Source organism: Rhea americana, unplaced genomic scaffold (genome assembly GCF_003343005.1).
Source record: "Rhea americana isolate MKP2758 unplaced genomic scaffold, rheAme1 scaffold_54, whole genome shotgun sequence".
Classification (NCBI taxonomy): Eukaryota; Metazoa; Chordata; class Aves; order Rheiformes; family Rheidae; genus Rhea; species Rhea americana.
Window position 1 is genome coordinate 4,666,203 of NW_028186690.1, and position 14,628 is coordinate 4,680,830.

Consider the following 14,628-nt stretch of genomic DNA (forward strand, 5'->3'; position numbering starts at 1 on the left):
GAAAGGGCAATGGTGATTCCTTATGTAAATCCAGAGATTCTGTGAGAGAATTCAGTAAGAGGACTATAGAGGAATGATTAGAGAACGATGAGTTTTAAGATGTTGAAAATAAAGAAAGGAATAAGGAAGTATTATGGAAGGGAAGATCTGGAAACTACTTCAAGGGAATGACATTTGAACTTAGTATGTAGGGAGGAGTGTCTTTAAAAGAGAAGACCAGTATCTGAGGTTTGATCATGTTAAGCTGGTGACAAGTCATGATAGAGTACTGATAAAATAAAAGATGAAATACAGATTTTGRTTTAGTGTAAAGTAAGTATGTAAAGAAGTGAAGTTTGCAGCTAAACCTCATTTTCGTTGTATTTTGTACAAGTACCTTGGTTGCCAATGTTTTTTCTTATGTGCACAGTAGTGATAGTGATTATGCAATATATGCTACAAGGTTCACTTGAAGGCTTTTCAATCTGATGCCAGAAGAGACTTCAACTCATGAAGTATTACATATGTTTGGCACCAGCACAACAGGGTGTGTCTGCTTTATACAATTGCRTGTAAAGTTGATAATGCCCCAAGCATATTTATTATGATAATTCCTTGATTAGCTTGCTGGTTGCTAAGATCACTGTAGGCTCCAAAACAATACAAAATGGTTTATTTTTCCCTGGGCAGACTTGACGAGCTGTAGTTGGACTGCAGTCTATTTTTAATTCCAATGCCTAACCTGCTGTGTTGCTCATGTGTGCTACTTGGGAATTCATCTTACAGTTACTATCATTTCTCTAGCACCTAAATGTCCTGGGAATTGCAAAATGTCTCTGTCTTCCTCTGTAAAACATTGTTACTAGCTTCAGGTCTTTTCTTTTTCATCCCTGCAAGTTTCTAATCATGAAAGCTACACTCCCTACCACATCTCCTCACAAGGCCTGGAAAGTAGGATGAGGAGCCTGAGGACATTTGCCTGTCTGTGTTCAATTGCATTTTAGCTTAAAATTAAAGCTTTTTGTCATTTCTCACATTTATAATCCTCACTATTAAAAGTCCCCAAATTGGAGAATTCTTTCTCAGTAGCTTTGTCTCCACCGTCCCTTCAATACAAACTCATTTACCAGGTATAGCCAGACCCGGAAGAGTGGCACTGATGTAGCTGCACTACGTCCTTCAGAAATACAGAAGGTTGCATGTTGGATCATCCTGGGTAGGTCATCAGGAAATCAGATGCACCGCAAGAGTTAAAAGGTACATAACCAGTCCAAGAAGAAGGTGGCTCTAGTAATTCAGGCAGGCCAGATACAGATGACAACTGCAGGTCACTCTTTCAGAGCTGACTAGTGCTGCAATTGTTGGGTTTTCCACAGACTATAAGCATTTCCTTCAAGAAAAAGAGTATTTTGTTTTATGTCCCTATGTGCATGCACGTGTTACTTTGCACATATACATCTATAATTTCATTTGTGGTCATGATACAAAGATCCTTTATACTTTTTAGATTCCAGATTTTTGTAAACTTCTGTAAATTTGAATGCTTTGCAATTATTCCAGGGAGTTTAGATCAGGTCTTATTCCTTGTGTTATCAAGACACTCATAAATATTAGTGAATGACACCATTCATATGAATAGTCTCTAGAGAAGTCTTTTTTTAATGAAAATAGGCTGTTTATTTGCATAGTTTACTTCCTGATCCCATATCAGTGTTTTTACTCTTCTTAAACTCCAGATAAGACTTCACTTTTCTCCCCAGATGCATTTTGATAGTCTTGGTAAGCATGTTTATCAAAAATCTTGAAAAATATAAATAAAATAGCTACTATTTTATCTATTATTTATATTCATGTTTTTTGCTTTTTCCTCTAATTATTCAAGTATGGAATGTATACCTTTATGCTGACCAAAATTTTAAAAAGTGTTACAAAAATATGCATAAGAAATAATGTCCCCCCAAAAATACGGACTTAACAGGAGTTCAGTTGATCTGATTTAGCTGTAGCAATAAATAGTGTTTATTTAAGTGTCTTAGTCTGTGTAGTAACTTTTGATCAAATTATTTAGTGAAAAATGTAGTGATCAGGTTATCAAAGATACTTTGTAATTTTTGTTATTGTAGCTTTAGAATTAAACTCACAATAAATTATAGTAACGAGTCCTATGCTTTGCTGTGTGGAACTGTACAACTTTTTCRGTCAAACTGTACTTCAGTCTCTTAATTCTTTACTTGTATTTCTCTCCTCTTCCTAGCTCTCCATATCAACCAGGCCTCCATTGTACATAGTATGAATTGGAATATAAGGAAATCCTTATTTCTGCTACAGTCGGGTTCTTCTGCTTTAAAATTGTCATGCTCATACTTGGTGGTAAGGACACAAGTAACCTATCTAAATGGATCCAACTGCAATTAGGGATCCGAGGACTTAACAACCTATCTCCTATTCTGTATAAACTGCTTTTATATTCAGCCCAAAATTTCAAGAGGAATCTCCTGAACACAAATAGAGTCATATAAGGTTGGAAAATTCCAGAGCACACTTCTTTATGCACAATTCTTACTAATTCAAAGCTGTTAACTTTTGAACCTTCATGGTACTCGGTTTACGAGAACACAGTGTTATTTGAAATGTGGCGAGGTGTTAGGCATAGTAAGTCCAAACTTGGAGTGCCCTCATAGGAATTGGAAGAAGAACAATAGAAATCTTATAAAATAGGGCTAGAAGATGCCACTGGAAAGTTTCTTATAACATTTAATTAAATCTCCCTGGTTTCAGTTTAAACCCATTATTTCTTGTCATATCCATAGAGTACAATTAATTCTCTCATTGCAGCAAAGTTTATTTGTGGAAGATAGTTATTATTACGTATTTTTTTTTCTCTCTCTTCTATTACAGAACTGATCAGACTCTTGCTGTCTTATAGGTTATATTTTCTCATTAGTCAGGTGGTCCATTTACTTGAAGCATTATGCCCCAAACTCTGTACAGTTCTTCAATTGACTCTTTTGAAAATAAAGCGGAAAAATTACTATACCTGCCTTGTATGTGATGCTGCGGAAAAATTACTATACCTGCTTTGTATGTGATGCTTCTATTTATATATCCCAGTATGATGTTTGCTTTCTTCATAATAGTATGACAGTGTTGACTTATGTCTTTAATGTGTATTTTTCATCAAAGATAAGTATTTTAAATCTGAGATTTCTTTAAATAATGCCCTTTTAAAAATGAGATTTCAACAGTTAGCGGTGTTTAAAAAAGTTTAATTGTTAAAAAAAAAGATTTATTTTATCTTCTTGAAACCTGGAAGTGAACTTTTTTCTGTACTAATGGCAGCAGATTTTCCAGTAATGGCTTTGTTCCTTCCTTCTGTGCCACGGAAGTCTGATGTGGCATCTTGATAATATTTCTTTCTGTAGTCGGAATCTTGCTCATGCCTCTGGACATGGAATTCTAAGGGAATTCTAAGGCCAAGGTAAAGCACTTCAGTTATTGTTCAGATAACTGGAGCCCTTTCAGTCAGTACCTTCTCAATAAATACCTTCTCGATGAATACCTCACATTTTGATTGCCTGGGAGAGTTTGATTTGTATAACTTCTATAACTTTGTCTGTAATCACTTCCTACTACATAGGTCCATACTCTTTAGCTCATGGCTTGGGTTGCGTCAGCTGAAGGCAGTTGGATAGTTCTCAGCACAGCAAAACGAGGAAGCTATCCAACTGGCTTCAGCTGAYACAACCCAAGCTCTGAGAGCATCAAAATGAGGAAGCTATGCTTAGGATACTTCGTGTCAGAACTCCTTTACCAGTCCCAGTATGGAATGGTATTTTATTGAAAAGAAATTGTAAAGACAGAGGTATTTATTTCTGCCTTCTAAATGGCTAAGGCAGTTCTATCCTGGTATAATTATCTTTTTGGCATTCTTCACATGTTGTTTTACCTCTCCATATCTCTTAACAGAACTAATCAATCGTCACACCCGTCCTTTCAAATTTTAGCTTCCTTTCTAGGAATCTTGCTGTTGGCCAGAATATAACGTCCTAGCACTTGTTTCATTTTGTTTTGTTTCTGCCTCATCTTTTGTTTAGCTTTAATTATATTCTTGAATGTGATTTTTGTTACTCATTTGCTTAATAATCTTCATGCTGATTCCATTGTCTTTAATTTTTAAATTTCCCTTTCAGATTTCTATCAGATAAAACCACTGCCTTCTGAAAGCCTAACATTATAATGCTTCCCTTGATATTATGTTTCTTTCTCCACCCACATTTGCTCTGCATTTTGATTTCGGTACAAATGGGACCACTCTTAATTCCATTTCCATCAGTTCCCTTCCTATTTATAAATTATCAAGCCATCTTCCACCTAAGCCAACACTGCTTTGTTTCCAACTGCTTTATTTGAAGATATACTTCACATCCAATAGGTTAATGTCTAAAATTGACAGACTTTAAAGAAGATCTTTTTTTTTAGCCAACTCCCTTCAAATCAAGGATACATATACATTTGTAAAATATATACATAATATTATATAAATGTATAATAATTCCAAGGATCTTTTTCATTTCTGAATTCACAGATGGGATAGCTATAGTGGCTGTTCTTCATTGCCCTTCATACCTAAGCATCTTTAATGTATCAGCTAGCTAATTTTCAGGTGAAACACTTGTTTTCATGTGGAATACTGGTACATCCGAACGACATATTCCTGTCCATGTAGAAGTAAGAGATCAGCTCTTCCATTTATCTATTTCGTGTCTCATTTTCTTAAAAAGCAGTGCCACATGAAAGAAGATAGCAGCAGCAGGATATTTGTGAATGTGTGGCGCTATTATTTGATGTGTGCACCATTTTTGGTTTTTATTTCATTGATTCAGTTAGTCAATAAGTGATGTAAGCAGTAAGAATAAAATACAGCAGACTGCCTGTTTCACTCCTTTTTCATTAAAGGACTGTTAAAAAAATTCAGGTGTGTGGAGAAAAAGAAGGCAGGTTGTCAGGGTGGAGCACAGCTTTGGGGCTTTGGTCCAAAATCTCTCTTAACCCTTGACATTTACGTTCTACAGGTGGTCTGAGCTTTTGAGACAACATTTTGGTTTGCTGTCATGGAACATGTTATGCTTGGTCTATCATGTGTCCCTAATGACCAATGCAGATAGATGTCTATGGGGAAAGACACTGCTAATGACACCAGGAATTGAAGCAAGCAGCTGTAGAAGAATGTTTTGTTCCTAATTCTTGGTGAGCCAAATAATGAGCAGGAAAAACAGAATTGTTGCTTTTGAAATCGTATTTACTACCCATTTAATTGGTTTATATAGTGAGAAGCTAAACTTGGCTTTATAAAATGAAATATGTTAGCTGATAAGTTATTTGTGCCCTGTATTTATTTAGTATCCTTCACATGTGGAAAAAATAAGATACTAAATAAAAAAAATCGCCAAAACAATTAGAGTGAAAAAAATCTGGTAATTAACTATTATTTTTCACAAAACTAGTCTAATTACAAATCAGTCATGGTAAAATGAAAGGTCAATAACTACAGATGCATAATTTCTCTCTGATAGATTGCTGTTTGAAAATAGGTTTATGACAATTATGTGATTAATTTCCTTTTATTAAACAGCATTATGAGACTTCATGTTGCATTCATCAGTTTATTACTGATACTTTTTCTCTTCAGTTGCAAATTAATCCTGGATAACATGAGGGCAGAATAGAAGCTCAGGTAGACTGAGGATCTCTTCCTCTGATGTTATTTTGTGTTGCAGGACTGTCAGACAAGCAGATCTGAATTAAAAACAGAAACTGGCTGTATCACCCTAAGGAAAAAAAAAAAAAAAAAAAAAAAAAAAAAAAAAAAAAAAAAAAAAAAAAAAAAAAAAAAAAAAAAAAAAGGAAAAAAGGGAAAAGAAAAAGTACCTTGGTGGCTATCTCATGCCAAAGCCTATTGGGATTCAGGAATTAGACTTTCTGTTTTTTTGCCCAAAGTCTTCCAGCGTCAGTGCAGTAAATGTCCTCAAATGTGTTCGGATGTTCCCTCAGTCACTCTGGTGGGGCCCTGTACAGAACTCGGTGGCCGCTGCCGCTTGCCTGCAACGCGGCCGGGGAAGGTCATTTGTTGTATGCTAGGGTTTTATCTCGCAGCCWCACGGTCAGGATACGCAGCCTGGCAGTAGGGCGTCCAGTTCTGTTCATTTCCTTTTCTTCTTGAAAATAATTCGTTTTAATCCTGGAAGATGCAGAAGATGGACAAATCTTTTTTGTTGTTGTTGTTTGATTATCTGCATATTTTTAATGCTGGGCTAATTGAGTCAAATCCTTCTTGAGTCTCGCCGTTATCTGGATTTCTTTGACAATACGTTCTTCAAAAGGGGTACTAACAGCCTTAACTGTCTAGTACTTCATTTGTATTTCTGTAGGAAAACACTGTAATAATCCTTCAGTCTACCACTCCTAGGTGGAAACCAGGCTTGGATTTTAGCACAGGAGTCCCTTGACTGCATGGACCTTCAAGCATGGCGTGCTTGTCCAAGCTTACAGGTTTTGTCTGTCCTTTGGGTGGGTTAGAAAGGAATGTTGTTCCCTCAGGTAGATAAGGTGTCTCGGGGCTCCTGCAATTTGCTTTTCCTGTCAAAGAGACTTCCTGGGCCGCAGTTGGAAAGGACACGGATCATCCTAAATTGACCTTTCTTTGAATAGTGTTAASTGCTTTGCTACTCTGTTTGGAAAGACTAAACGTTGCCATGCTGATTGGGTGCAGTGTTCATTAGAGAACTTTCTGAGAAAATACGGCCAGCGCGAGAGAAAGGTGCAGCGGTATCGTGCGGATGCTGCTAGGAAGAGGTGAACGGCACTGTCTGTCTGTCACGGGCTTTGAAGGCTCTCGTATGACTAGGTAATTCTGGGCTTCTCGTTCTGAGCCAGCTGGAGGGTGGACGCGCAGCAGGATGAAAGGGCGCCAGAAGTCCTACTGAAGCGATTTTTATAAATAAATGTAGCTATGTAATCATTTGGTTAACTTGTTATTCAACCAGTGCAGTGCAGTCTCTGGCCTTAAATCCAGCTTAGCATGTTGATATGTTTCGGTTGCATAGTGCTACCAGCAAACTGACTTGTTTGACATATTCAGCCATTTGGAAACTTATTTTATGTTCAGAAACTTCTTTTATGTTCAGTAGTCAATGCTAGAGGATGCAGTCATTTGAAAAAAAATAAAATAGGAATTTGGGAGTTAGAAAAATGAAAGAATTGGTTGTCTTCTGGCAAGTTTTTTGGTTCTGGTTATCTGCAAAGTATATACCTCTTGTCAGTATAAATAGGGAGTGCCTGTATAAACATTCTTGTTTCGCCTGTTCCACATAATAGTTTCTTGTATCGTATTTCTTCTGACCTCGCTATCTGAAACCAATTACAGGAGATCCATTTGGGCTGCATCTATTTTCATAAGAAGCCCAGGCAGCAGTGTTTTTCTCAGAGATGAATATCAACATCAAATATGCTTCTGAGTGCTTTGTTATTTATGTTTCAGAGAGATTTTGTAGCCTTCAGCTCTCAAGAATGTGTCACGCTGTGCTGTTTATACACTGACGATATTAATGGGCGTAGATGTCATTTTTCATTTTAACGTCTCAAATGCAACAGGCTGATAGGTTAAACATTCCTATTTTTAAAGGAAAGATATGAGTGACATCTGTTCCTAAAAATACATATGTATTTATTTTTTAAAGGAACAAAGTAATCAGTTTACCTTCTTGTATTGGCAGCTTTCACTTTATTAAAGTGATAACTCTTTAAAAATTACTTTGAGACATGCTTAAATGAAATAAAAAGGTTTGGAATACAAAATAAAATCAAATTGTGTCTCGTGGAATTATCTCCCACAAACAGTAAAATATACCACAATTTATCAACTCCATTAGGGTAAATTATACGCAATTATTTTCATTTTTGTTTTGCTTACATTTTAGCTATATGCCAGAGCTCTACAGAAAAAACCTAGAAGTAGTGTTCTTAATACATATTTTACTACAAGACAAAGAGAGTTCTGAAAACCATATGCCCAAATTTCCTGCTTATATAGCCATTACTTAARGTATTATAATGATTTTCATTTACATTATTAAAATCATTTCTAATCCTCAGTTCTTTTTATTGTTTTTGTCTACACTGACATTTTTCGTATAGTTTTACTAATTTACCTAACTTAATTWAGGAAAAGTGCCCACTAAATTTGAAACAAATGTTTTTGGAAACTGGATACGGTTTTGCCTGCCTCAGAATCCTTTCTTGCTGCTGTTAATTTGAGGTAGGACTCAACAAAGTTTTAATCGGCTCGATTTATAAACATCTGTTAGTTTGTTTTCATGGAACCCCTTTTAGACCACATTTTCTTATCAAATTAGTTTCCAGAAATTTATAAGTTATACCAGTTCTTACTGGAAATGTATGTGTAAACTGTTAATTTTGAAGGACACTTCTGGGTTGTCAATTTGCTTTGCAAAGGTGTAATAGGAGCAAAKGAATTGGTAGAACTGCATATTTTATAGTCTCATAATTTTCACTTGAGAATAATGCCAATAATAATTTCTTTGAAATTAAGAATATGTTTCTGGGAGGTTGTTTACTGAGTAGCAAAATCTAAAATTAAGCAGTACATTGGGAGAAAAAAGTACCATGTGGTAACTGCTCTAAGAACAAAGGCTGACAGTGATTTCTCTTTATGAGTTTTAAATCATCTCTGATCTTTTGAAATTGTTTTCTGTCCTTGTTCTATCTCCTGTGTTTACAGTAATCTAAACTGCCACAATAAGATCACTGAAGTATTCAGTAGTCATCATTTATAAGACATTCTGTATTAAAGATGAGCCTTTATTCCTTTAAAGATATCCCTACCAGCACATATAAATCAAAATAGTTTAAGTAGGAGAGCCTTTTATGCAAACATATCCTGTTGTGCTACCTTTCTTTTTCATTTTGTAGTTAGTGGTAGGAATTCATGCTTTCTTGTACTGATTCTATGCTAGTATGCAAGCTATGATTTGAAATTATCCCGGCTAGCTTAAATCTAAGGCACATCATACTCTAATTCTCTAATTTTCAAGTACTGTAAATGTACAGCTTTGCCAGATGCTTGCTTGCTTGCTTTTGTACTGATGTGAGATGAATTTGCTTCTGTGGAAGATTAGGACACTGAAACTACTTGCAGACTGTTCCAGATACTTCAAAATATACACYAGAGCTATAGCATTATGTTTTTAGTACATAATTTTCCAGATAATGTCCCTGTAATGAACTTCCTGCTACTGCCACAAGTTAGAAAAGATGTGTATTTTTATGGTTCTTCCCATCTTCTTTAACTACAGATTTCTTCACTTGTTCTTGTGGCAGTATCATCCTGGTTGGTGAGGTTGGTTTTCCTGCACAGTCTCCTATTAATTCAGGGATGTAATAGTTTTCTCTCTTTAATTCAGATTGCCCTTTCAGAGAATTTTAAAGATTGGGAAGGTTTATAAATTCAGTGTAGATCTTCTGTTCAGGCACTTAATCCATGTTTTGTGTTTATACCACTGCAAGATGTTGGGTCCAAATCCTGGTGCCCCTGAAATCACCAGATATTTATCTCTGATCTCAGACAGAGCAGGATTGTCCTCTGGGATCTGCTCGAGACCTGCGATTGCAGAAGAGATTATGCTGTTCACATAGGAAGCAGGGCATCCAGTGATTCCTTGGTAACAAAATATCTCAAGTGCACTTTGTAATATGTTAACTTTTATTTATTTTTGAAGGCGAGAAGCTGGTTGTGTGTGTCTCGTTGCTTAGGTTCAGAGGAATGTGTAGTCTTTGTAACGCTGACCTGTAATTACTTGAGAATTTGATGAAACAATAGGGGGATTGTTGTGGGAATGTCTCCAAATGTTAAAAGTATGCTCGGCAAACTTTGCACCAGAGCCTTCTGCGGGGAGACGAATCAATGTTGTTAGGAGATGGTGCTAGTGCACTCAGTTTGTTTACTTTGGTTTTCTCTGTCTGCCTGCCTTCTCAGAAAACTTGCTTGGAGCCAGACTGTAGCAGCCCTCTCTCTGTCTTTTCATAATTGATCAGGGGATGACTGCCTTCCCCGAGGGTTAAGACGTGGCAACTTTTTCTGTTTGCTCAGCATCTCAATGCAGTAGTTCAAACATTGTTCACACCAGCTGGCAGTGTAATGCCATATGCACATCTTGTCAAAGCAACTGTTGTCATGGATACTAGAAACTATCTTAAAAACCAGCTCATTTGAGTCTAATCAAAATTGTACCTTTCTTTATCAGCGGCGAATCTTTATTATTCTGGGGACTATCGATCAAGTTGCATTTATTGTGTTCTGTTCTGCATACAGTACGTTGTAACAACATACTTAGCGGTGTGATGTATTTTAAAGCTGTAATTGCTACTTACTGAACTGGCTTTAAAAAACAGAGTTCTTCAGTTAGTTTCAGTGTAAAGGTTTTGAATTGGGTTTTTTAATCTCTTAATAAGTACTGCTGCATTTTAAAAATGATTTTACAGGCAAAAATAATTTACAGTAGCCTTCCTCTGGTAATGGAATGTTTGTATACATTTCATATTTAACTGTATTTTGCTGAGTTGCAATGAAAACATAAAATAAATGAAAATATTTTGTATTTTGATTGGGATACTGTCATCCCCAGAGTCTGATCTGATTGGTGGAGTAGTAATTTCTTTGTTCTCTGATTTTCCTAAGAATGCAAATGAAAACCACTCATTTTTATTTGGCATTAAAACTACACTTTATTTTGTCAAAGGAGAGGTTTCTCCTTGATTTGTAAGTACAAAAAGTGTTTTTAATCTTCAATGAATATCCTTATTAATTCACTTTCAAGATAATCTGATGTTGATTTGTCAAATTTAATTACAGCTTCCGGTAACACTTGAAGTCTACTTGCTTTTGCTTCAAAATTGTAATATGAAAATGCAAATTGAATGATAATTTACAAGGGAGTGGGCATTTTAGTTGAACACTCAAAGAGAAGTTCCTTGTGGAAATGAGGCTATTGATGCAGTTTATGATTTTTCCTCTTCAAGCACTTTAAACAAATTAACTTTATTTCCTGCAGGATTTCATGTACATCCATAAATTCTAGTGAAGTCACATATATGTACATCTAGAGGATTTTCTTAATATTTTAAGTAAAACAAAACCAAACCGAACTGTGAGGGCTATCAAATACAAATTGAACAGGAGGAGGTTGCATTTGTTTAAATGGACTTTTACATAATGTTAACACTGAGTAACCTATCTCTTTCTAGGAATTGGTAGAACTTATATGCTTTTTTTTTTCTTTCTTTCTTTTTATTTGTAGGCACTCCAGGCAGCAAGACAGCTGCTTTTACAGCAACAGACAGGTGGACTGAAATCTCCTAAGGGCAGTGAGAAACAGAGACCACTGCAGGTTAGTAAAGTGTCCTTGTCCTTGGGGCCTTATTCTCAGGGCAGAGCGTTGTGCTTGCTCACACGCGTGTGTGTGCATGTGTATGCCTACACTCTATTATGGTGTATGTGCATATTCACATAGAAGAGGATATAGGCTTGTATGATGGTGACTTGCTTTTAATTCACAGAGAAAATTCATTGTAAGTAATAAAAGCTATGTGTCCGTTACAACAAACATCTATTAAGACTAAGTCTGTGTTCAACAGCTAGGGCACGAATGACTTCCTTATAAATACATCGCAAGATTTGTATGAGGTTTCTGTACATACCTGGATTAAAATGTGAAAATTACTGTGTTAAGACTAGGAGTAAAACAGCATACAGGAAAAATTGCCAGAATAACTCATCCACACTATGTCTAAGTGACAAATACAGAAGTGTACAGAAACTACCAACACAATTGCAGAAAGTACGAAAAAGCTGCTTCTGTTGTTTTAGAAGAACATTTGTCTTAGTTTCATACTTGGATGCTCTTGGGTTTCAGATAATATTATGGTAAATAAAAGTTCTGTTACTGAATAATTGTTTTAGATGCATTATTAGTAAAACTGTGGGTACTGTTCGTAGGAGAGAAGCATTGAAACTTTTCATGGGACTTACTTTTTGAGATTTTAATTCCTTTGCGGATTTGTTGCTGATTCAGAGTTACCTATGAGATTGCATTCTGCAGATAAAACTCATTGCATATAAACAAAGTATGAGTGTTTGACTGCTGAATTACAGTCTGTTATAGACAAAAGATGTACACCCACATCTATTTTTGTGGGTGAGCCTTTTGGGACTTCCCCTGTTTTCTGATGGAATAGTGTGTTTTTATCTGACTTTTACTCTTTGGGATGCATAATGGAGGGTCCCCAGACACCAAGGTTTATCCTTTTTTTATTGGTGAGATATTGTGAAATATGATCACTCATGCAATTTTTGTATAATTCACATTGTCTCCTTTCTGTGCGAAACTTCCTGAGGGAATGTTAGACTGCTGATAGTTTTTTATCTTTCTTCAAATGTACTTTTAAAATTGTATTTATTTGCTCAGATCCAAACATGAACTTAGGGAAATGACTGAAGAGAATGGAAAAAAATACCTGTCCAGTTGGCATCTTGCCGTAATGTAGTTGTAGTCAGGTGTAGAGAGAGGGTAGGAGTTCTGGGACCATCTCAGCTTTCCTCTCTTTGCCCTTGACTTTACTTTTTATTAAATATCTTTTAAGCTGAAGGCACACACGAAGAGTAGTCATAAAGGCAGCAGCTTATGACTATGTATTTTCGTAAGTTTTGGGGAATGGAACTGGTGACCTTGCAGGGTCAATCCTTGGAGGTGACGGATTAAATGAAGGTGGTGGAAGCAGTTTGTTCTGCCAGGTGCTTATTTGGAAAAGAACATCAGCAGTAATAAGAGAGTACAAGGTCGATCTAGCCTGATGTCCTGTCTCTAAACTGCCAACAATGGATGCTTAGAGAAGTGTAAAAAACAGGCAGAAATAAGGATATTTTCCTAATATATGTTTCCCAGTAAAGTTAGTTTACTTTAGTGCTCCAGCCTGGAAACTGCAGCAGTTTGGGGGCTGCCGACTTCCCGTTCAGTTGTTCCTCCCCTGTCATCCTCTGCTCACGTTCCCCACCTATTYGTAAACCGTTTTTGCAAGACAAAAGAAATTTGGGGCTGAACTATTTGTGATAGACACCAATGGGGGACGAGAAAGCCCTCTTTGGAGACAAATGCAGCCGTAATCATAGCCCAGAGGGATGAGGAGGGGGAGAGGGAGATCTTGTGCTTTCACGCTCACAGGGGACCAAGGGGCTGGCCTGGCGCCTGGCGGACGCCACGGGAGGGGGTATTGCAGACACCTCCGATATTACCTAGTTCCCAGGAAGAGTCAGTGCTGAGGCAGGAAGGAGCAAATAAAGCAAGTGATTTTCCTTTCAGAATTGCTCTATGCTTCCTAAAGCCAAGATAACTGCATGTTGGGAAGTTTTCTTTCAGGTGACCAGGATGTACACAGTGACAGTGGCTAATAAAGCGTTGGACACTTAATTTAGTTCATTTTTAAATGAGAGGAACATGGAATTTGCTCCCAGGCTTTGCTTTACGTATCAAATGTCATGTAAATTCAGGTATGAGCACACATTCCATTTTAATTTTCTTCTTTAGTGAAGAGGATATATAAAGATTTTGAAAATGAGACCTTTGAGCTTTTCTATTTCTGTCTTTTACTGTTACTACAGAGCTTTTTTTGTTCCTCTGTAGTGGAAATTTACATTTTGAGCATTGTGATGCCTCCTTGGYCAAATAGGGTAATATGGGTCGTAAAATTGTACAGTATTATTATTTTATTATGCCAAATTTAATGGTAACTTTAGCCAAAATCTCCTAGGAGTAGGAATTGATAAATGTACCTAAACAATTTGAGATTTATAAGACAGAAATACTTGCGCTTGTGTTTCTGGTAAAAGAAAGAGGCTTCTCCCAATATTGAAAAGTRCTTTAATATTAGTGTATTTCTAATTTCCTTTAGTTTTAAAGCAATTTACCAGTCTGACTGGTAAAAAACTAGCTTTTAAAACTAGCTCATGCATCTGCAGGCAAATGCTGGGTGTTAGGTGATCTTTGCACCTAATATCCTTTGCACCCTTTTCACACCTGCTGTRTGCCCCATATTTTGATGTAAACTATGCTGTTGTTCCACATGCTAAAGAAGGAAAACCTAATATGAATTTTATTGTCCATCTTGTTGTATTTCGTGAGTATTTTTGGAAATACAGCGTATGATATTTTTATATATATATTCTCTTCGTTATTCTGTAATGCATTAAGTATTTTAGTGGCCTACAGCACCTACTAGCTTATGGGCAGGTTGAAAACCTATTGAAGAAACCTTCARATTTSTTTCCACAGCTTTGCCCAAACAGGRTATTGAGTAAGTGGCCAAGTTCTACTGCACTTTACAAAGCAAGTGGCATTAGAGAACCTCTGTTTTTTTTCCTAGAAGAATTGGATTATTTTTTATATACTTCATATTCAAAATCTTTTTTTAAAATTTAGTATATGATCTACTGTAAAAGGTAGAGAATTTCTGAGGTTGGCAATTTTATTTGTTTTATTTTTTAATGCAGAAATATCCTTATCTAGCAGGTTCTCTACAATT

The 14,628-nt window shown here is 36.3% G+C and overlaps 1 protein-coding gene across 3 annotated transcripts in view; it reads left to right on the forward strand.

The window, feature by feature from the left end:
- The window catches only part of FOXP2 (forkhead box P2), a 406,754-nt gene that overhangs the window by 270,013 nt on the left and 122,113 nt on the right, over positions 1 to 14,628 (forward strand). For 2 of the 3 annotated variants that reach the window (XM_085318494.1, XM_085318495.1), the window contains one exon: positions 11,352 to 11,441. In XM_085318494.1, coding sequence (XP_085174620.1) covers positions 11,352 to 11,441 — 90 coding nt within the window. Of the gene's footprint in view, positions 1 to 11,351; positions 11,442 to 14,628 lie in introns of those variants that run through there. The other variant, XM_085318496.1, reaches the window with a different exon arrangement.